This window comes from Oncorhynchus masou, chromosome 23 (genome assembly GCF_036934945.1).
Source record: "Oncorhynchus masou masou isolate Uvic2021 chromosome 23, UVic_Omas_1.1, whole genome shotgun sequence".
NCBI lineage: Eukaryota > Metazoa > Chordata > Actinopteri > Salmoniformes > Salmonidae > Oncorhynchus > Oncorhynchus masou.
The window spans coordinates 49,683,189-49,705,578 of NC_088234.1; the positions used below are offsets into that span (position 1 = coordinate 49,683,189).

General features: G+C 43.9%; 1 protein-coding gene across 9 annotated transcripts in view; it reads right to left on the reverse strand.

Annotated features, from left to right (window-relative positions):
- Positions 1-22,390, reverse strand: part of LOC135510993 (calcium/calmodulin-dependent protein kinase type II subunit gamma-like) — a 103,198-nt gene that overhangs the window by 69,667 nt on the left and 11,141 nt on the right. Inside the window, exon 2 of one of the 9 annotated variants that reach the window (XM_064932410.1) lies at positions 13,144-13,326. The exons of the other annotated variants lie outside the window; for them this stretch is intronic. Within the exon in view, the coding sequence (XP_064788482.1) occupies positions 13,144-13,147 (4 nt within the window). The 5' untranslated portion in view covers positions 13,148-13,326. The remainder of the gene's footprint in view (positions 1-13,143; positions 13,327-22,390) is intronic. 9 annotated transcript variants of the gene reach the window in all.

Sequence of the window (22,390 nt, forward strand, 5' to 3'; positions counted from 1 at the left end):
CATAAACTGAAATTAGACAAACTATTATAATTTTAGCAACCAGGAAATGGTGAAGCATGTAGTCAGGGTTAGCTGTTATACTGACTGGAGTTACGCATTACAGAACTATCTCTTCCCCAGTTTGCTTCTAGATCCCCAGTTTGGCAGGCTTGCTGGACAATTATTTTACAATGAGCCGCACTGCTGAGGCAGGAGTCCAAAACCCGAACATTTTTCATAGATATTGCCTTAATGTGGGGTCTGCTCAATGTGCTCAGACATGGCAAGTCTGGCTAGGAGGGATTGTGAAACAAACAGTGACTCAGATATAGCAAGCCTAGCGGCTCCACTACTCTGACAGAGATTATCCATTGAGGCGAAGCCAGAGCATATCAAGGCTAGGTTAACTCTATCATCTTAGCCCTGCTACCCTGGCTGAACCCCTATCCAGACTACACCATACTAAGCTTCCTCCAACACCGAGGCTCAAACTGAGCTATTTGCTCCTTAGCATCTGTAAGTAATTTCTGACTGGGAGAGAAAATCCATTCCCTCTGAGCTCATTAGCAGGATCGGTGATCTGTGAAACAGGTGAGTTATGAAGTGCAGCTACATATCTTTATTAAGACTCAGACTCCAGCATGGAGAAAGACACAGCAGAAGCAATACAACGACAGCAACACTGGTGAAGGAATGATGGGGGTGTCGGCCTGCATCTGCTTCTCAGGCAGTAGATTTGGGCAGAAACACATGGGAACACAGTCATACAGTGACACAGTCACACACACACACACCAGTGGCGGCCTTCAAATATCAGAGATGACATACTGCTCTGTCTGATCACATTGTCAGAAGATTACATACTGCTCTGTCTGATCACATTGTCAGAAGATTACATACTGCTCTGTCTGATCACATTGTCAGAAGATTACATACTGCTCTGTCTGATCACATTGTCAGAAGATTACATACTGCTCTGTCTGATCACATTGTCAGAAGATTACATACTGCTCTGTCTGATCACATTGTCAGAAGATTACATACTGCTCTGTCTGATCATATTGTCAGAAGATTACATACTGCTCTGTCTGAACACATTGTCAGAAGATTACATACGGCCCTGTCCGGTCACATTGTCAGAAGATTACATACTGCTCTGTCTGATCATATTGTCAGAAGATTACATACTGCTCTGTCCGGTCACATTGCCAGAAGATTACATACTGTGTCACCTTGACAGAAGCCAAACTCAACGTCCCTCCCTCCTCATTGCATCCCAAAAGGCATTCATACACACTCCCAGTCTTTTGTCACCATTAGGAGGCCTTGTCAGAGGCAAAGCAGAGTCACACTGTGATGTCCAGAGAGTCACAGTGGGTGCCAGGTGGGGTCGGCTCATGGGATGTAAACAATGGCTCCTCGTAATGACAGATGAGCAGGAAGTAGTGGAAGAGATTTCCTCTGTTGATGGGAGCTTTGGGAGACTTAGGCGCATAGCTGAGGGAGAGGTCAGTGTGGCCCAGACGGCTAAAAATACCACAATCCATCCTAGGGCTCAGCTTGGCGGTGAGTCATTCAGTCAGCCAGCCAGCCAGCCAGCCAGCGAGCACTCAGGGGAGGTCACAGACACACAGGGAGATACGGAGATACAGACACATAGCAGAGTCCAGCAGGGTAGAGTAAGGGCACAGAGAGACCTCAGAATGGGGGTTCATTAGGCTCTGGTGGGCTTGGGAGAGTTAGGGTGTGGGGTGACAGGGAGCCTAGCTAGTGGTTAAGAACGTTGAGTCAGTAACCGAAAAGTTGCTGGTTCGAACTGACTGGATGAAAATCGATATGCCCTTGTGCAAGGCACATAACCCTAATTGCTCCTGTAAGTCGCTCTGTTTAAGAGCGTCAGCTAAATGACTAATAATTTAATGTAAAATGTGTAGAGTGTGGTAAGTGGCCTAAGTAAGTGGCCTAAGTAAGTGGCCTAAGCAAAGACGGTGTGCAATGCCCAGATTTGTGGACTCCAGTCACATGACCTGGACTCGAGTCTAACTCAGGTCACAAAGTTGATGACTTGAGACTCGACTTGATAGACAATAAAATAACTTGAGACTCGACTTAGACTTGGAGCCTCAAGCCTCGGGATTCAACTTTGGCTTGAGACTGATGACTTGGAATTAACTGGCCAGGTTTTATAATGTTTTGTCACTCATTTCGTAGCACAGAGTCTATGTGGATTACTCTCTCCACACAACCACACTTGCAACAGATTGGCTAGTGAAACGCACACTCTGCACTCTGATTGAACCAGACAACTGTCAATCAACACAGGTCAGGTGGTGAGCAAGCAAACAGATTGCTGATTTGCTGTACAGCTATAGGAACGGCTGCAGCGAAAATGGTGATCAAGAATATTAACTGTATACTTTGCAAGCTCATCTGCAATGGGAAACCGTTACTAGCATAGACCTACTGGTATTTTGACATGTAACAATTGCTTGAAATTGATAATTTACTTAAAAAGCTTGCATTTGGAATTTGTTTCAAATTAATTATTACTGTGGCGAAGACGCGCCATATGCGCGGCTCTTCACAATCTCCAAACTCCCGCCAGTGGAGATTTTGCTTTCACACTTTGAAATACATAGGCCCTATGTGGTAAATCTATATTCCATCTAATGCTACAATAATTGCAAGCGTTTCATCATTCCATCCCCGTACCATTTATTGCAACACTTAGACATTTCTGTTTGATTGGCCTACGACACATTTTCATTTAGCCAACCACTTCTTTCCCTCTACGTGCACATGAATGTTCACAAGACTCATGAGATAGAAGTTCTGTTATTTAATTCAATGTATGGTTTCCTTTGTTCTTATTTTTCAGGTTATTTTGGTGTTCTGTGTGTCTGTGTCCTATGTCTCTGTCATTCTGGTTACGCGATATTGGAGCGGGCATGCCTCAGTGAACATAGAAATAGGCTACGTGACCTATGCTCCACGCTTTGGAGACAGAATGTTGAATAAGAGAAACTTGTTGTTCCATGTATGCATGGTGTTGAAATATCATGAAGTCTGATTAAGATCAATGTAGCAAAGTAACAATGATGTGGAAATTGCCCAGTTTATTTGTTGTACACTGAACAAAAAGCAACATGTCAAGTGTTGGTCCCATGTTTCATAAGCTGAAATAAAAGATCCCAGAAATGTTCCATACACACAAAAAGCTTATTTCTCTCAAATTATGTGTACAAATGTGTTTTCATCACTGTTAGTGAGCATTTCTCCTTTGCCAAGATAATTCATCCACCTGACAGGTGTGGCATATCAAGAAGCTGATTAAACAGCATGATCATTACACAGGTGCACCTTATGCTGGGGACAATAAAAGCCACTCTAAAATGTGCAGTTTTGCGACACAACACAAAGCCACAGATGCCTCACCTTTTGAGGGAGCGAGCATTTGGCTTGCTGACTGCAGGAATGTCCACCAGAGCTGTTGTCAGAGAATGTAATGTTAATTTCTCTACCATAAGCCACATCCAACATAGTTTTAGAGAATTTGGCAGTACGTCCAACCGGCCTCACAACCACAGACCAAGTGTATGGCATCGTGTGGGTGAGCGGTTTGCTGATGTCAACGTCTTGAACAGAGGTGCCCCATGGTGGCGATGAGGTTATGGTATGGGCAGGCAGAAGCTACGGACATCGAACACAATTGCATTTTATTAATGGCAATTTGAATGTACATAGATACCGCGACGAGATCCTGAGGCCCATTGTCGTGATAATGGGGGGCCGTGCATGATATTGCACGGCCCCATGTCCCAAGGATCTGTACACAATTCCTGGAAGCTGAAAATGTCCCAGTTCTTCCATGGCCTGCCTGCATTCTCACCAGACATGTCACCTATTGAGCAAGTTTGGGATGCTCTGGATCAACGTCTACAACAGCTTGTTCCAGTTCCCGCCAATATCCAACAACTTCGCACAGCCATCAAAGAGGAGTCGGATAACATTCCACAGGCCACAATCAACAGCCTGATCAACTCTATGCGAATGAGATATATCACGCCGCATGAGACAAATGGTGGTGAAACCAGATACTGACTGGTTTTCTGATCCACGCCATTTTTAAAAGATATCTGTGACCAACCGATGCATATCTGTATTTCCAGTCATGTGAAATCTATAGATTAGGGCCTAATGAATTCATTTGAATTTACTGATTTCCTTATATGAACTCTAACTCAGTCAAATCTTACTTTTTTTTTGCATGTTACGTTTCTATTTTTGTTCAGTATAATTGCCAATTGTACAGTCTTTCCTTCCACCTGTGTCTGTTCAGATAGGACAGGTTAAGACTGATACAGGGGCTATTTATTTTAGGCTATTGCCCATATAAGCTATATTTTGTAAATCTACTTTATTTTGTATCATATGGCACTTTCACCATTAGATCACCAAGACCTGTAAATAAATGTATATACATATTTTTTTTTTCTTGATTTGAGACTTTAAAACGTATGACTCGTCTTGACTTGCTCTTATAATGCATGTCTTGGATTTGACTCGAGTCTTGACCTGTTCTACTTGAGGCTTGCTTGTGACTCGAATAATAGTGACTTGGTCTCACCTCTGGCACTGCCTGAGACCTCCAAACCCTGGCGGGCAGAAGCTGTAGGGACTCTGTCTCTCTCTATTGACTCCCTGCTCTATTTCCCTCTCTTCCCCTCTCTCCCTCTCTTCCCCTCTTTCCCTCTCTTCCCATCCCTCCCTTCTTCCCCTCCCTCCCTCTTTTCCTCGCAGCAGGTCGCTGGCAGGTCTGAAAGGCCAGGCGTCCAGAGGGAGGCATCTGTGACAGCTGACCGCTCATGTCAGGCCAGACAACAGAACCTCCCACCCATACCACTAACTTACAACCAATCGCAGAGCGAGAGATCAACCCTAGAACAGCACAATGGGTACAGTATGATTTGTATGAGTGTGTGTCTACGCTACAGCATGTCTGTGTGTGTGCTAGTATCTGTGTGCGGGGGGGTGGGGGTGCGCTGGGTTACATAAACCCTCTCTTCTCATTCTCTATGTGTCGCGTAGTCTTAATGGGGTTTACAGTCTGATGCCCTGAGACCCTGGCAGAGCCCAGTGATAACACATGCTTTTCTCTTCTCCAACAGAGCTCTGTTCGCTGCCCACCAGCTCGCCCGCCCGCTAGCGACAGTAGCTTCCCACCCCCTCCTTCCACCTCCGCAGTATGCAAACGAGGCTGAGATACCCATCACGGCTCGCTCGGCCCCCCAGAGACAAGCCTGGTGCACGGCCGCAACCCAGAGAGGAGGAGAGAGGGAGAGAGAGTGAGGGGATGGAGAGCGAGAGGGATGGAGAGCGAGAGGGATGGAGAGCGAGGGGATGGTGGGAGATGACAGTAGGAAGACTAAAACAGCCTCGGATCCCTATGCTTAAGATGCTTTTGTCTTTTTTTTGTTATATTTCATTAGAACACCCAACCAATCTAATCCACCCCCGCTTTTGCTTTGTGGTCCCTATTTTCAGACTTGGTTCCCACATGCAGGTAGGAAAAGGGCCATAATACCAACCCCGGCTCCAGTAGGGGGGAGTACTGCAGCCTCTCCTCCTCCCCATGCTCTTGTTCTGGGTAGTGGGTGTTGTTTGTTTGTTGATGTGTTTGTTTGCTCTCATCAACACTGGCTGCTACTTCCTATGTGTTTCTGGCACATCACACAGACAGTAGCGTCCTACCCAGAAATCCCCTGTCCCCTCTACTAGGCTCACTTTAAACAGACCTTATGCAAGCACAATCAGGGGCCACTTCGCTAAAAACACGTCTTTGGGATACATTTACCAAAAACAATCATGTTTATGTACTTTTCCTTGTTTTTGTGTGTTTTTCCTCGATGCTCTCCTTTGGACCGGGGTTATTCGCGGCGATCTTAATCATTGGGTTGGAATCAAAGAGGCATTTTGAGAATCATGAGAGGAGACGTAGATGCAGACACACCCTGACTGCTCTCCCAACACCTCAGTCGTCCTGTCCACCTCCCTGTCTACTATACTCTGGGTCAAGACAAGCTTGTGTCAGTTGGAATCATGTTCACAACTCATTTTTGTGTCTCTATTCATCAAACACTGTTAATGCTGCTCTGGGGTCAAGGCTTTCAGTGAATAACACACATTGATTGGGCACAATTTCGATTTCCGCCGAAATAGACATACCCAAACATATTTTTGATGAGATGGCCATATACAATAACTGGTAAGGCTGCATAGTTGTAAAGGCCTGGTAAAAATATTTTGAGGACTCTAGTAAATAGTACAAATACTATGATAATATATAAAAGCTCAAGTAAGTAGTACAAATATTATGATATATAAAAGCTCAAGTAAGTAGTATAAATATTATGATAATATATAAAAGCTCAAGTAAGTAGTACAAATATTATGATAATATATAAAAGCTCAAGTAAGTAGTACAAATATTATGATATATAAAAGCTCAAGTAAGTAGTACAAATATTATGATAATATATAAAAGCTCAAGTAAGTAGTACAAATATTATGATAATATATAAAAGCTCAAGTAAGTAGTACAAATATTATGATAATATATAAACGCTCAAGTAAATAGTACAAATATTATGAAAACAAAAAATGATTTATGATTTTTTTCCTATTCTACAAAAGTGGGGCAATAGGGCTTGAGATGACTGGCACTAGAGAATTTTTGCCTAAACGTACTCTGAGCGGCGCAGTGACACCATTCAAATATGTGCAAACTCATTCAGCTTTAAGCACAAAGTTATTTAGTCTGTCTGTGACCAAGAGGATGGTCTTAGTTCAATTCTATTAAATTATTTATTTTTTTTATGTTGAGAGCTCTAAATCCGGCTGAGAATATCACATTGAGATAAAACGTATATTGTTGCATCCGCTAGATTATCCGGTCTCATATGTTGCAAGTGCAGCTGTGAGTTTCACAGACACAGGAAATGGTTCCTTTGTCTGGATAGGCCAGAAAATGTGAAACGTCACACTGTATGCAAATGTAGGGTCTGAAACCCGACACTTCAAGTCAGCTCCATTTAGAGACCGAGAGCAGAGAGATGGGGCTTTCTGGCACTATAAGATAGGAGACCCTACAACAATCACAGAGCGTTTTGTAAAATGTAATCCGGAACCGGTCCAGAACTGCTCAAAGTCCCCCAAATAGGGGAATTAACACCTGTAGGGTGTGGCTCCTAGTGAACATTTTTCTTTTACATTTGGGATTTCAGAACAATTACCAAAAAGCTAAATCTATACTGATGTCAAGAGAGGGGTAAGGATTGGGAGAGAGCTAAAGACACATTCATTTTTATATTAGTACATTTGTGTGTGTGTGGGGGGGGGGGGGGTCAGAGCACCAGTGTTCAAACCCTGGGCAGGGGAGGATCATAGGTAATCCAGAGGTGGCATAATCCCAGCACTCAAGGCCGTCACCATATGAAGAAATAGGGGGAAAAGAGGAAGGGATTCTTCCACAAATGATCTGCTTACAGAATCAGGCAGCATGGAGGGCAGATTAAGCCCACTCTGGTCATAATGTCCCCGATTAAGAGACGGCTTAGTGTTTGGGCACAAGATCCAACTGAAATGAAGAAGGCATCTGTGGTCCTTATAGAGAAAGCTAGGTTAGTGGGCTAGGCTCATATCTCTGCTTTATTAGATCTGAGTATCCCACTATAGTAAAGGAATAATAATATTGTTTATTTTGTTGTACAGCGACCCTGAGAGCCAGAGGGGCTGACTGTAACCGTGAGTACAGGTGGATAAAAGCCTCTTGTCTATTAAGTGAGGTCAGCGATGAGACAGGAGCATCTCAAGGGGATATGGAGCTCTTCAGACAGGCTGCCATAGAAACAGGGGATAAACAACTGCAGCGTATCCCATGACCACCTACTACCGAGTTACGCTCCAAAAAAAACATGCACTATCACAGAGTCAACCAACTGAACAGGATGTGTATGTGTTAGTGTTGCCACGATACCAGAGTTTTGACTTCGATACAAATACCCGGTTTAGTAGCGCAATACTCCATAACATCATGATACTCGATACAAAAACGATACCATGGCAGAAAAAGAAGGCGATCTTTTGAGTTCAATATCATTACAAAGGTTAGCTTTTTTTCCATTAATGAATCAATTATACAAATTATACAATCAATAATCTACCTACATAACATAACGGTAATTATTTATTTGAATAGTAAATCTCTAGTCCATTGATAAACTGGGTAAATCATGGGCCTAGGCCTATTCACAATACAGGTGAACATTTAATAGGAGTGTGTGCATGAATTGAGTTACTGAGCTGGTTTGGGCTGATTTTATGGAGCTACAGATGACAAACGATCTGTTTCCCTTCCATTTGGGACTTATTTGACTGTACTGATCAACAACATTTGCATAGAAGAAGCAATCTCTTGTGTGCGCTCTCTCTAAGACTCGTAACATCACACTGATAACATCATTCACACACAGTTCGAGGCTCGAGCAAAGATGATCTTTTTTTGTTTATTTTTATTTCACCTTTATTTAACCGGGTTGGCCAGTTGAGAACAAGTTTTCATTTAAAACTGCAACCTGGCCAAGATATTCTAAGTCAGAACTGTCCAGAGTAGTGATGTGCGGGCAGCGATCGGTTGAAAAGCCTGCATTTAGTTTTACTAGCGTTTAGGAGCAGTTGGAGACCACGGAAGGTGTGTTGTATGGCATTGAACCTCGTTTGGTGGTTTGTTAACACAGTGTCCAAAGAAGGGCCAGATATATAGAGAATGGTGTCGTCAGCGTAGAGGTGGATCAAGAAATCACCCAAGAGCGATATCGTTGATATATACAGAGAAAAGAGTCGGCCCGAGAATTGAACCCTGTGGTAACCCCATTAAAACATCCAGAGGTCCGGACAACAGGCCTTCCGATTTGACACACTGAACTCTATCTGAGAAGTAGTTGGTGAACCAGGCGAGGCAGTCATTTCAGAAGCCAAGGCTGTTGAGTCTGCCGATAAGAATACGGTGACTGACAGTGTCGAAAGCCTTGGCCGGGTCAATGAAGACAGCTGCACAGTACTGTCTTTTATCGATGGCGGTTATGATATTGTTTAGTACCTTGATAGTGACTGAGGTGCACCAGTGACCAGCTCAGAAATAGGATTGCACAGCGGAGAAGATACAGGGCAGGATGGATATAGGTCTGTAACAGTTTGGGTCTAGAGTGTCACCCCCTGTGAAGAGGGGTGCGGCAGCTTTCCAATCTTTAGGAATCATTTATGATACGAAAGAGGTTGAACAGAATGACAATAGGTGTTGTAACAATGGCAGCGGATAATTTTAGAAAGAGAGGATCCAGATTGTCTAGCCCAGCTGATTTGTACAGGTCCAGGTTTTTCAGCTCTTTCAGAACATCTGCTATCTGGATTTGGGTGAAGGAGAAGCTGGGGAGGCTTGGGGAAGTAGCTGTGGGGGGTGCGGAGCGGTTGGCCAGGGTTGGGGTAGCCAGGAGGAAAGCATGGCCAGCCGTAGAGAAATGCTTATTGAAATTCTCGATTATCGTGGATTTATCGGTAGTGACAGTGTTTCCTAGCCTCAGTGCAGTGGGCAGCTGGGAGGAGGTGCTCTTATTCTCCATGGACTTTACAGTGTTCCAAAACTTTTTGGAGTTAGAGCTACAGGATGCAAATTTCTGTTTGAAAAAGCTAGCCTTTGCTTTCCTAACTGACTGCGTGTATTGGTTCCTGACTTCCCTGAAAAGTTGCATATCGCGGGGACTATTCGATGCTAGTGCAGTCCGTCACAGGATGTGGTCGAGGGCAGTCAGGTCTGGAGTGAACCAAGGGCTATATCTGTTCTTAGTTCTACATTTTTTGAAAGGGGAATGCTTATTTAAGATGGTGAGGAAATTACTTTTAAAGAACGACCAGGCATCCTCTACTGACGGGATGAGGTCAATATCCTTCCAGGATACCTGGGCCAGGTCGATTAGAAAGGCCTGCTCGCAGAAGTGTTTTAGGGAGCGTTTGACAGTGATGAGGGGTGGTCGTTTGACCACGGACCCATAGCGGATGCAGGAAATGAGGCAGTGATCGCTGAGATCCTGATTGAAAACAGCAGATGTGTATTTGGAGGGCAAGTTGGTCAGTATAATATGAGGGTGCCCATGTTTATGTATTTAGGGTTGTACCTGGTGTGCTCCTTGATATTTTGTGTGAGATTAAGGGCATCTCGCTTAGATTGTAGGACTGCCGGGGTGTTAAGCATATCCCAGTTTAGGTCACCTACCAGAATGAACTCTGAAGATAGATGGGGGACAATCAATTCACATATAGTGTCCAGGACACAGCTGGGAGCTGAGGGGGGTCTATAACAGGCGGCGGCAACAGTGAGAGACTTATTTCTGGAGAGATTAATTTTTTTAATTAGAAGCTCAAACTGTTTGGGCATAGACCTGGAAAGTATGACAGAACTTTGCAGGCTATCTCTGCAGTAGATTGAAACACTGCCCCCTTTGGCAGTTCTATCTTGACGGAAAATGTTGTAGTTGGGAATTGAGATCTCTGAATTTTTGGTGGCCTTCCTAAACCAGGATTCAGACACGGCAAGGACATCAGGGTTTGCTGAGTGTGCTAAAGCAGTCAGTAAAACAAACTTAGGGAGGAGGCTTCTGATGTTAACATGCATGAAACCAAGGTTATACAGTTACAGAAGTCAACAAATGAGAGCGCCTGGGGACACAGAGGGCCTGGGTTAACCTCTCCATCACCCGAGGAACAGAGAAGGAGTAGGATGAGGATAAGGCTAAAGGCCATCAAAACTGGTCGTCTAGTGCATTGGGGACAGAGAATAAAAGGAGAAGATTTCTGGCCGTGGTAGGATAGATTCAGGGCATAATGTACAGACAAGAGTATGGTAGGGTGCGGGTGCAGTGGAGGTATAAACCGAGGCATTGAGTGATGATGAGAGAGGTTGCATCTCTTGAAGCACTAGTTATGATGGGTGAGGTTACCGCATATGTGGGTGGTAGGACAAAAGAGGTATATGAGGCATGCTGAGTGGGACTAGGGGCTCCACAGTAAACTAAAACAATGATAACTATCCTAAACAACAGTATACAAGGCATATTGACATTAGAGAGAGACATAAAGCGAGGCATAAAGCAATCACGGGTGTTGACTGGGAGAGCTAGCTAAGACAACAATGGGTAAAACAACAACAGCTAATCAGCTAAGACAACAACAACAGGTAAAATGGCGATGAATGGGCAGAGAGGGTCAGTTAACTACACACATGGCCTGAGTTCGAGGCTGGGGCCGACAGATAAACAAAATAAACCAAATGTAGTACCGTGATTAATGAACAGTCCAGCAGGCATCAGCTATGTAGCCAAGTGATCATAGGATACAGTGAACAGCAATAGATGAAACAGGGAAGCCGCTAGGTAGTCGTTCCTATGCTAGCTATCGGGAGACAAGGCGTTCAAAAAACGTTAGAAGGCAGGGGCTAGTGGAAGAGTCTGCACCGACATCCGGCAAAGGCCGGTTGAGGGTGCAATGGATGGATTTACATCGGTAGACCAGTCGTGATGGAACGGCAGGGCTCCATGTCGACAAAGGGTCCAGGCCAGTTGGCAAAAGATCTATTGTAGCTGGAGTAATTTTGTTTGCTAGCCGGAAGATGCACCTGGCTCGAGGCTAACTGGTGCCAGTTTCAGGACAAGAGCGTTAGCCACTTAGCTAGCTAGCAGCGATGATCCTATGCAATGATCCTATGTCCAGAGTTTACGGCAAGAATCCGGTGGTGTAGTGAATTATAGTCGTGTTAGTGAAAAGTCCACTGAGTAGGCCGGGAGATGGGCCTGGCTCAAGGATAGCTTCGGGGCTGGGCCACTCGGTAGCAGCTAGCTAGCTGCGATGATCAGGAGTAATGGTTCGGGTCTTGTGACAGGAACCAGGTGTTGTAGTGGAGTCCGGTATGCTCAGGGTTGATAACGCGCTATGCAGACTGGCAAGCATTATCCAGGCTAAAAGCAGCTGGTGTCTGTGCTAAAGGTAAAGGCCGCTAGGTACTAGGGTAGTGAATCTTCTTGCATTGTAAAGTGCTCTAGCCTGTAATTGACATTGTTTTGCGAACAGTAATTAACAGTTTCAACATTTCCACATGCCGTGTTGCATTATTCAAGTGTGTTAACTTCTGTGCAGCATGAGTGATGATTCAGCCCAGACTCTCAGTGAGTAAGTGGAGCAGTCAAGGTGCTATCACGCTATAAGGGGACATCGACTGCGTCAATAGACAGACTTGACTCTCTCTCAATCAGTAGACGGCGTAAGACATTTGACAGAAGTACCAAAAGTAACAAAAATTCTAGCACCGAACCATTTTTCATGTTCTAGTATCGGAAAAAGTACTGAGGCAACATTAGTGTGTGTGTGTGTGTGTGTGTGTGTGTGTGTGTGTGTGTGTGTGTGTGTGTGTGTGTGTGTGTGTGTGTGTGTGCGTGTGCACTTATCACAGGCATTTGGCTGATATTCTTCATAATAAGTAGCCTATACTAAAGAATGTGAAGTTTGAAATGAAATAAGTTTGTTAATATGGGTGATTGTTAATGATGGCTACAACCATCAAACAAGCAGTAGCACTTTAAAGGATAATACAATACAACTGTGGTGAACATTCATGTTATTAATGTATCGTTCTATTTTTCGTTATTGCATCAATTCAGGCAATTTCTCACGATATTGGTCTTTTGTCCATATTGCCCAGTTCTAGGTTGTATCCAGGGGGGCAGAGCCTGGAGAAGAGAGTTTACTTGTGGCCAAACAGTGGTGAGGTCTGGAAGGTATCAGAGCAGGCAAAGCTAATGACTTGTGACACCTCACATCACACAGATGAAGATGATTAAGTAGGCACAGGGAGAGGGAGTGCAGGAGAAACTGCAGAAGGCCACCTTAGTACACGCCATTTTTCCAGCCAAATGAAATCCAAGCTCAGATTGACACCACTTCCATTCCATTTTTCCAATAAGACCACCCCCTACACCAGCCAAGAACACCCTGTCCCACTCCAGACTGACAGTTCCAGCACTCCAAATCAAATCAAATTACATTTTATTGGTCACATACACATATTTAGCAGATGTTATTGCGGGTGTGCTCCACCGCAAGCCCTCCACTGGATCAGACGCTGGTCTCTTCATCTCTCTCTACCTCCATCTCTCCTCTCAGGGCCACCTGGGTCTGCTCCTCTCAACCCTTCATCCCTTCAGCCTCAGGCCCTCCACTCCACTCACCAGCTGTCTGAGCAGACTGAATTAGCAAGACAAAAGGCCACGCACAGAGACAGAGATGGAGAGAGAGAGGGAGAGGTAGAGAAAGAGATGAGGAAGGGAGGAAGGAAGGAAGCAGAGCCTAAAATCACAAAAGGTCTCCAGTAAAATTCTTATAAGTCATCACTTGCTTTATATATGGCCTCCTACAGAGTACATGATTCAAGTATTAATACAAAGAGAAGACAAACGACACACTGTCTTACAATGACTGCACCTGCATCACTCAGCATTGGCAGTCTCTCTGTTCCCCTTATACAGTAGCAAGTGTGTGTGTGATCTATTCATCTCCCAGGAATAACTCCAGACCCCCCCCCCTCCCTGCTATCCCACAGGAGGAGTGGTGAGAAGAGAGATAATCCACTATTTAAAGCTTATACTGCTGACAAAGAGCCTCGGGGCTAAGACCGACGCCATGCACCTCTCTATACCTCTAGCCCTCAGTCTTCATCTCTGTCTCTCCCTCTATGTGTGCCTTGTCTCTCCTCTATTATGACATTCTATCCTCTCGCCTGCCATGGTAACGTTCACCTGACCCCCTTTTTCTGCCTGTCAGATCATTCCCTCTCTCTAGTGTACTTCGTCACCCTCTCATTCCTTCTTTCCTCTCTTCTTTCCCTTTTCTAACTCACTGTGAATCTCTCACTTCCTCTTCTATCATTTGAACTCATTGACTAAGTCAGTGCAAAATGTGCCTGGAATGCACACACACATAAACACACACTCATCTGAAAAGGTCAGCGCGTCCACCGACCGGCCGGACAAATCCCAATCCCACAGGTCCAGTGTGGCTGGCGTGTGAGAACACCCAACCTCACACACTGTCAAGCTGTAACAAACGGGTGGCTGATATGCATTTAACTAAGCAGGACTTCATGGCTTCCACATAGAGAAGCAGCATGTTGTTTGACAAATGTGCCATGTGTGTTTGTACAAATAGAAGATCTACACAGACAGGGCACTGCGCCATAGCACCATGCTGCTATTACAAATGAACATGATTTACTACTGACTAAGTTGTTTCTCAATACCTAGCCATGGTTATGTCAATATTGTGATGGGATGATACAGCGGTGTACACCAGCTGAAGTAAACAACCATAGCCTTGCCTTGTGATATACTCTCAACCAAGCGAACCGGGCTAGTAACACAATAACACTGAACCGGGCTAGTAACACGATAACACTGAACCGGGCTAGTAACACAATAACACTGAACCGGGCTAGTAACTCGATAACACTGAACCGGGCTAGTAACACGATAACACTGAACTGGGCTAGTAACACGATAACACTGAACCGGGCTAGTAACACGATAACACTGAACTGGGCTAGTAACACGATAACACTGAACTGGGCTAGTAACACGATAACACTGAACTGGGCTAGTAACACAATAACACTGAACTGGGCTAGTAACACGATAACACTGAACCGGGTTAGTAACACGATAACACTGAACCGGGCTAGTAACACGATAACACTGAACCGGGCTAGTAACACGATAACACTGAACTGGGCTAGTAACACAATAACACTGAACTGGGCTAGTAACACAATAACACTGAACCGGGCTAGTAACACGATAACACTGAACCGGGCTAGTAACACAATAACACTGAACCGGGCTAGTAACACAATAACACTGAACTGGGCTAGTAACACAATAACACTGAACCGGGCTAGTAACACAATAACACTGAACCAGGCTAGTAACACGATAACAGTTAACCGGGCTAGTAACACGATAACAGTGAACCGGGCTAGTAACACAATAACACTGAACCGGGCTAGTAACACTGTTTTGTCGCTTGTCTCTTTCTGCCTCTCTCAAATTCACACACTCGCACATGGGTCCATGCTATCTGGGATTCTTGGTACGTCTCTACCCTATTGAAGTTGACATTTAAAATGGTTACGGTAAGGGTTAATGTTGGGTTAGGTATTGGTTATGGTTAGGATAAGGATACGGGTAGGGGTTAAGGCTAGGGTTTAGGGTAGGGACGTCCCAAGGATTCCGGATAGCACTGACCCTGGCAAACGCAAACACACACACACACACATTAGCATGCAACCACACACCCTGGCGACAGAGCAGTGTGCTTCGGTAGTGAAGACAACAGCAAGACCATAGCAACCCTCCAGACACCACCATCACACTGCGGCACAGGGAAAGCACTCTGCTCTTTCCCTCCTCTCTCTGTCTCTCCCTCCCTACCTCCCTCCCTCCCTCCCTCTCTCTCTCTCATCGCTCCTCGCTCTACTCTCTGCATCACTACCACCTGCTGCAGACTTGTCCTTTGCCTTTTCTGTCATTTCCACTCCCTAACCTGCATGAATTATGAATCATCCATCCTTCCCCTGCGGGTCCTTCCACTAACATTTACAATCACACATGCAAACACACAATGCTGGTATTTGCATACACACACACATGCACACATGCACACTCGCACACAAGCTAGTTAAATACATGACAACATTATCCCTCACAGACCTGGCTCCTTCACCCCCAACCACCACCCACAACAAAGCCCACCCATGCCAACCCTGTCGCACCTCCACCCTCACAGCCCTGGCTCCTTCACCCCCAACCACCGCCCACCAAATCCCACCTATGCCAACCCTGTCGCACCTCCGCCCTCACAGCCCTGGCTCCTTCACCCCCAACCACCGCCCACCAAATCCCACCTATGCCAACCCTGTCGCACCTCCGCCCTCACAGCCCTGGCTCCTTCACTCCCAACCACCGCCCACCAAATCCCACCTATGCCAGCCCTGTCGCACCTCCGCCCTCACAGCCCAGCAGCCAGACTGCTGAAATCCTCTTCACTTCTCGGAAATCACTATATTGTTGAAAACTGATCAGAAACAAATCAAGCTTCATGTATGTATGTGTATATTATGTACACTGAGTATACAAAACATTATGAACACCTGCTCTTTCCATGACATAGACTGACCAGGTGAATCCAGGTGAAAGCTATGATCCTGTATTGATGTCACTTGTTAAGTCCACTTCAATCAGTGTAGATGAAGGGGAGGAGACGGGTTAACGGAGGATTTTTAAGCCTCGAGACAATTGAGACATGGATGGTGTTTTTGTGCCATTCAGAGGGTGAATTGGCAAGACAAGATATTTAAGTGCCTTTGAACGGGGGCACGGTAGTAGATGAAAGGAGCACCGTTTTTTGTCAAGAATGGCAATGCTGCTTGGTTTTTCACGCTCAACAGTTTCCTGTGTGTGTCAAGAATGGTCCACCACCCAAAGGACATCCAGCCAACTTATTCTATAATGTAGAAATAGTTTTAAAAATAGAGAGAAACCCTTGAATGAGTACGTGTGTCCAAACTGTTGACTGGTACTGTATGTGGGTCTTTCTATAAGCTAGGGCACCAGTGAGGATTTCCTACACTGGACAACTTGTTCCAGCTGTTGATTAGTCATTGATAATAATCTGTGAAAAAAACAATGCCATTCCATTAAGATATAAGGGGGGAACATAGCTATATTCAATCAAATATTTAACCATCATGTTTGGTGTCTTGACGGATGTCCAAAATCGCGTGACATAAAATATGACTTTTCTGTCCTTGCGTTTATGGCAGTGTAAGTTGCCGTTATATAATATGTTAGGCATTCGTCAGTTAAATCAGACGTTGAACATGAACCCTGTAAGAATCCTGGATCTATCTGTCAGACCGTTTCTGTACACAGAGCTCAGAAATGCAGGGTAACTACGTAACATTTCATGTCTCCTTATATTAAAGGGTGAAACCAGTTTTCATGGGCAAACAACTCCCCCAAAATGTATGTGATTGCAAAATCGAATGCTTCAAACAGAAAAGAGTCACCTTACCATGATACCTAAAACCTCAATCGAAACGGTCATTAACGTGGTTCTTCAATAATTATGCATGATACTTGTTGGACGCGCATTTGGTGTCGAGCTGTTAAATTACGGTGTGATATTTTCACACATCATCATCTGATCCAGGAAGGAATTTTCTGAATGACAGTCAAGTGACGACTAGCTACTGTGAGAGAGCATGCCATACAAAAACAGCCCAAGTGCTGGGGAAAAAAAGGTGTTTGTGAGGAATGTCCAGAATATTTTGGTGTCTCATTGGTTACGCCGGTGAAGACAGCTGTGCCTGGATCCAGGTTGGATCTACTATCCCTAGAGAACTGAGGTTGATCATCTGTTGTCGTCTGCTATACTTACGGCAGGGTCTCGTTAGATTTAACAGAGAAAGCATCAAGGCATGAGTTCATTGTTTTCATATGTTTTTGTGTCTCGGATGGGACAGAGCCTACAGCGCGCAATTGTTCCTATTAATTATTCTGGATATAATGACAACAAATTACATAGCCTAGTGGGCTTCTTCACCATATGATCTGGTAATGAAATAACATGACACATACATTTGTTTCATGTTTGTCACGGCCATTGGAAGAACTGGACCAAGGTGCAGCGTGGTTAGCGTACTTTTTCTTTTATTATAAAAAATGACGCCAACAAAACAACAAACGAGAACACAACCGCAAAGCTACAGGCTATGCGCCATAAACAAAAGTCAACTTCACACAAAGACAGGTGGAAAAAATGGATACCTAAGTATGGTTCTCAATCAGAGACAACGATAGACAGCTGTCCCTGATTGAGAACACTACCTGGCCAAAACATAGAAATACAAATAATAGAACATAGAATACCCACCCCAAATCACACCCTGACCAAACCAAATACTTATTTTCCACCATAATTTGCAAATAAATTCATTAAAAATGTGATTTTCTGTAATTATTTTCCTTATTTTGTCTGTCATGGTTGAAGTGTACCTATGATGAAAATTACAGGCCTCTCTCATCTTTTTAAGTGGGAGAACTTGCACAATTGGTGGCTGACTAAATACTGTTTTGCCCCACTGTATAAGTTCTCCTGCTCCCTTATAATTATCTGGGATTTCTTTTTTGATCCGTTTTTGTGAGATGTGGCCACTTTCGTTTGTTTCCCATTGCCTCAATTGAGGGTGTTGTGCTACTCTGTTGCAGTAAAACCATTATTATGAAGGCAACAACATCTAATGCTGGCTACAAATCCTTCCATTCCAAAAGGAACCATTTTTTTGGTTGCTTTCTCATTATAAAAACCACCAATGGTGAGATTTAAATGGTGAGATTAATGCTAGTGCTTTTCCTGGCTTTATTATGTGTGCTTGAGTCGGCCTCATAGCCTACAGAAAAATCGGCATGCATCCAATCTATTTAGCCAAGCAAGTCAACATTATTCTCACATGTTTTAGAATGTAATAATCATTTGAATATCCATGCATTGGATGGTCTACAACATGTATCATTCTTAAAGGGGTAATGGCATACTTTTTTTTTACACGTTTGCATGCTTTTTGGGTAGGATGGTTCAATATTAGACACTATGTCTACAATTATATAAATTATACAATTGTATGACATTAAAAATTACAATGGTGCTTGAAAAAGTCTCTGAAAGTCCTTCAATTTGACTTGCCAATGTCTGTATGAGCCCTCCTTAAAGGATGAATAGTCCTAGGCTTATTTCGTTGTATTGTTGGAGTTATGGGCCAATTTGCATATATTCCTCTAAGTACACATGTGGAACTGCACAAAAAAAACATTTTTATTTATGTTTCAAACCATTTTGAAATGTTGATTCCAATTATTTTTTTATTTAACCTTTATTTAACTAGGCAAGTCAGTTAAGAACAAATTCTTATTTAAATCTTATTTAATGTCACACATTATTTATAGAAACATGGATACGGATATGAATACAGGCGGTGTGTTGGCACCTGTGTTGGCATACGTGTGCATTGTGTGCGTGAGTGTGTGCATGGTTGACATATAATACTACCAGAGAGATCGAGAGCTCCAGCTGTAGTGGAGGATCACATGGTAAAGTGTATGCTCCTCACCTCACCTCCTCTCCCTTTCAACCTCCCCTCAGAGACTGTAATGCTACATTCACTAGATGCATGTATGCAGCACCGCTCACATCACGGGCAACCAAGTGAGACGCAACCTTGTCAACAGGGTGTGCACAATTAGTGTGGCTGAATGAGGCCACGAGCACAGATAGGGATGTACACAAACATCCTACACAGCACAGAATAAATAGGCTGCTGGGTTAGACAAATTGTATTCCACAGCCTCGTTCAGTCAGTTAGGAGCTTCCAGGTTGAGGTCAAGGTGAACTGGGAGAGGTGGACTAGGGTCAGCGTAAAGGCCGCTTAATTAAAACGCTCTTCAAACTGACTAAATAGTTGTCGCCAAAACGAGGGTTGTGACTTCTCACGCAACAGAGAAGCATTGTAGCATTGACAAGTTGAACGAGTATTTTGTTCACAGAGACAGTGCAATGTTGCAATACCTCCAGGGTTAACATGCCACACACATGATTATGGTGTCGTGTCAAGGCACACGTGTACTATCCAGGTTTGTGCAAATATAACATGATTAGCTCATGGTCACGATCAACCTAATCACCATACATTACCCCCCCGAGTGACCCTACTCGACCTTTGTTGCCGTACAGTGTGAGCAAACCGTTTACTGACAGCCAATAACCTCCTATACACCACCATCTAACCAACCGCTTTTAAATGAAGGGTTTGGTCTCTGTTTGACTCTTGTCTGAGGTGGTCTAAGCTGCGTCGGCTAACCGTCAGTGACTGAGTTGATGACTACACAGTTGATTCCCTGGCTACCATAAACAGAACAGGGCCCGGTTCCCCGACAGCGATGGAACTTAGGCTTACGAGTGTTTTGACCATGTATCTGTCCTACAATGGCCCGAAGATGTAACATGAGCTTCCCAAAACCACACACAGAGAGAGAACGTTTGTTAAGTGGGTCGTTGAGGCGTGTGTCAATACTGATGGGATCGAATGAAAGGCAGCGCTGCTCTCTCAGCTTTCTCCATAACATTAGAATTATTCCACGATACTGACGACGGATCAGCTCGTAGAGAGATATTATCACCTTTGGCTGCAAATATTGAGGTGGCTTATTCTAACGCTTACCCTATAGACCCATTTCTGTGTTTACAGACATTACCGCGTGAGGGCAATGAGCGCAATTTGGTGACAGAACAAGGGGGAGTTCTTGTAGAACGCCAGCAAAAAAAAGCCTCTATTTACATGTTGCTTATGAGCGCATTTCACACTATTATAATTGGATTTGAAGGCTGATATGAATGTCCTGCTTAATATAATGTCAGTGTCAGTGCAAATCAACTGCATTATACTTTTTTAAAAACACTTAAACTTCAACCAGTAAAATGGATCTTTGGCTAGCTTTTGCTACAGCCTATGTCAATGAGCGTTAACCTTCTAGCTAACAACTGCTGCATCCCCAATACAATCTTAGCGACTGTTCAAGCAAGATTCCAAACATCATTGTAAGCGTACGAGAACCCCAAAAAGTTATTTTGTTTAGAAGTTATAAAAACGCTATGTTGATGGCTTTCTCACTGCCGCCAAGAGTCTGTGCATTACGTCAAAGTTTCGTGTACTGGAAAAGGGTCTATAAAAATGAACAAAATGGAGATTTAGCACATCGTTGCGCACGTTAGGCTATACATAACTATATTTATATTTATATATATATTTAATTAATATTTTCAGGCAAAATAACCAAATAAAACTCCATTGAATGAACATGAAATTGATTTCAATATCATTGAAATATAGAAGCTTATGTAGCCTATACTGTAGATAGGCTATTTATATTATAATGCAGTCATCTCAGTGCTCATTTATATCCTTTGCTTGTTAATAACCATTGCAGTCATTAGTAACTTTGTATTTGTAGTCAACTTCCTTGTGAAGTTATCGGCGGTCATATAGAGACAGAAAAACACCTTGATGCTATGTTTAGCAGAGATATTCTGTGTATAAAGTGATGCGGTAGGGGGAAAAACTAATCTAACGACGCACTTAGCTGTTCTACGAGTGGTCTGAGGCAGTCGGTAAATAACAGCTCTGAGATTAAACAATGCTTTTAGGTTCTTCACGAAGGACAAGGCCATTCCAACACTGGGTCATGGAGCAGGGCTCTGCATGCTTTGTGGGGCATCTAGGGCCACTGGGGCATCTAGGGCCACTGGCCAAGACACTAAAGTGCCTACATTTATCTTGTGCACACGAGGGGCAGACATCCTCTTAAGAAATACTGCAGCTGTCAGTGAGGGACAAGAGCGACAGCATACACATAGATAATTATGACAAAAGGTCCATCAATAGTTAGCACCAGAGAAGGGTGTGTGTGTGTGTGTGTCTGTGTGTGTGTGTGTGTGTGCGTGCGTGCGTGCGTGCGTGCGTGCGTGTGTGCGTGCGTGTGTGCGTGCGTGCGTGCGTCTGTATTTGCATGTTATACAGTCTCAAGCGGATAAAGACAGACTTATAAAGAGAGAGAATGGACAAACATTTAGAGAACGATTATAAACTGGAGTTGAGGATTACACCCCCACATTACCCAATAGGGCCCTGCCTTATCTCTCACGCAGAGAAACAATTGTGCCCAACGAAAGCATCCCTCACTCAACTATTTAGTGACTCTTGTTGGTGGCACAGACAGACTGAAAAAGGCTACAATAAACCAGCAGATTGTCCAGCAGCAGCACACAATGTTCGCCAGTGTAATCCTGTCCATTGGGAGTAGTTGTAGTGTTAGCCCAGGTCACAGCAGACTACCAGCCAATAAACATGTTCCTCTGCTCTGTTCTGTTAAATGGCCATATAAACTGAGCCATCCAAACAGAGCAGCAGCCAATGAAACCACTTTATACAACCGTTTAGTCATTAGGCCCCTGAATGTAAAAAAAGAAACCCAGAAACACTCCACAGTTATAGTACTTATCTTGGGTAACTAAGTGTGGACTGTGTATAGTATATAAAAGTGTAGTGTACTAGAGGGCTGGGCGATATATCGTGAATACCAGTATAATGGTATGGATCCACATACAGGTAAGGATATTCACAATACCGTCTATATGTCAGTTATGT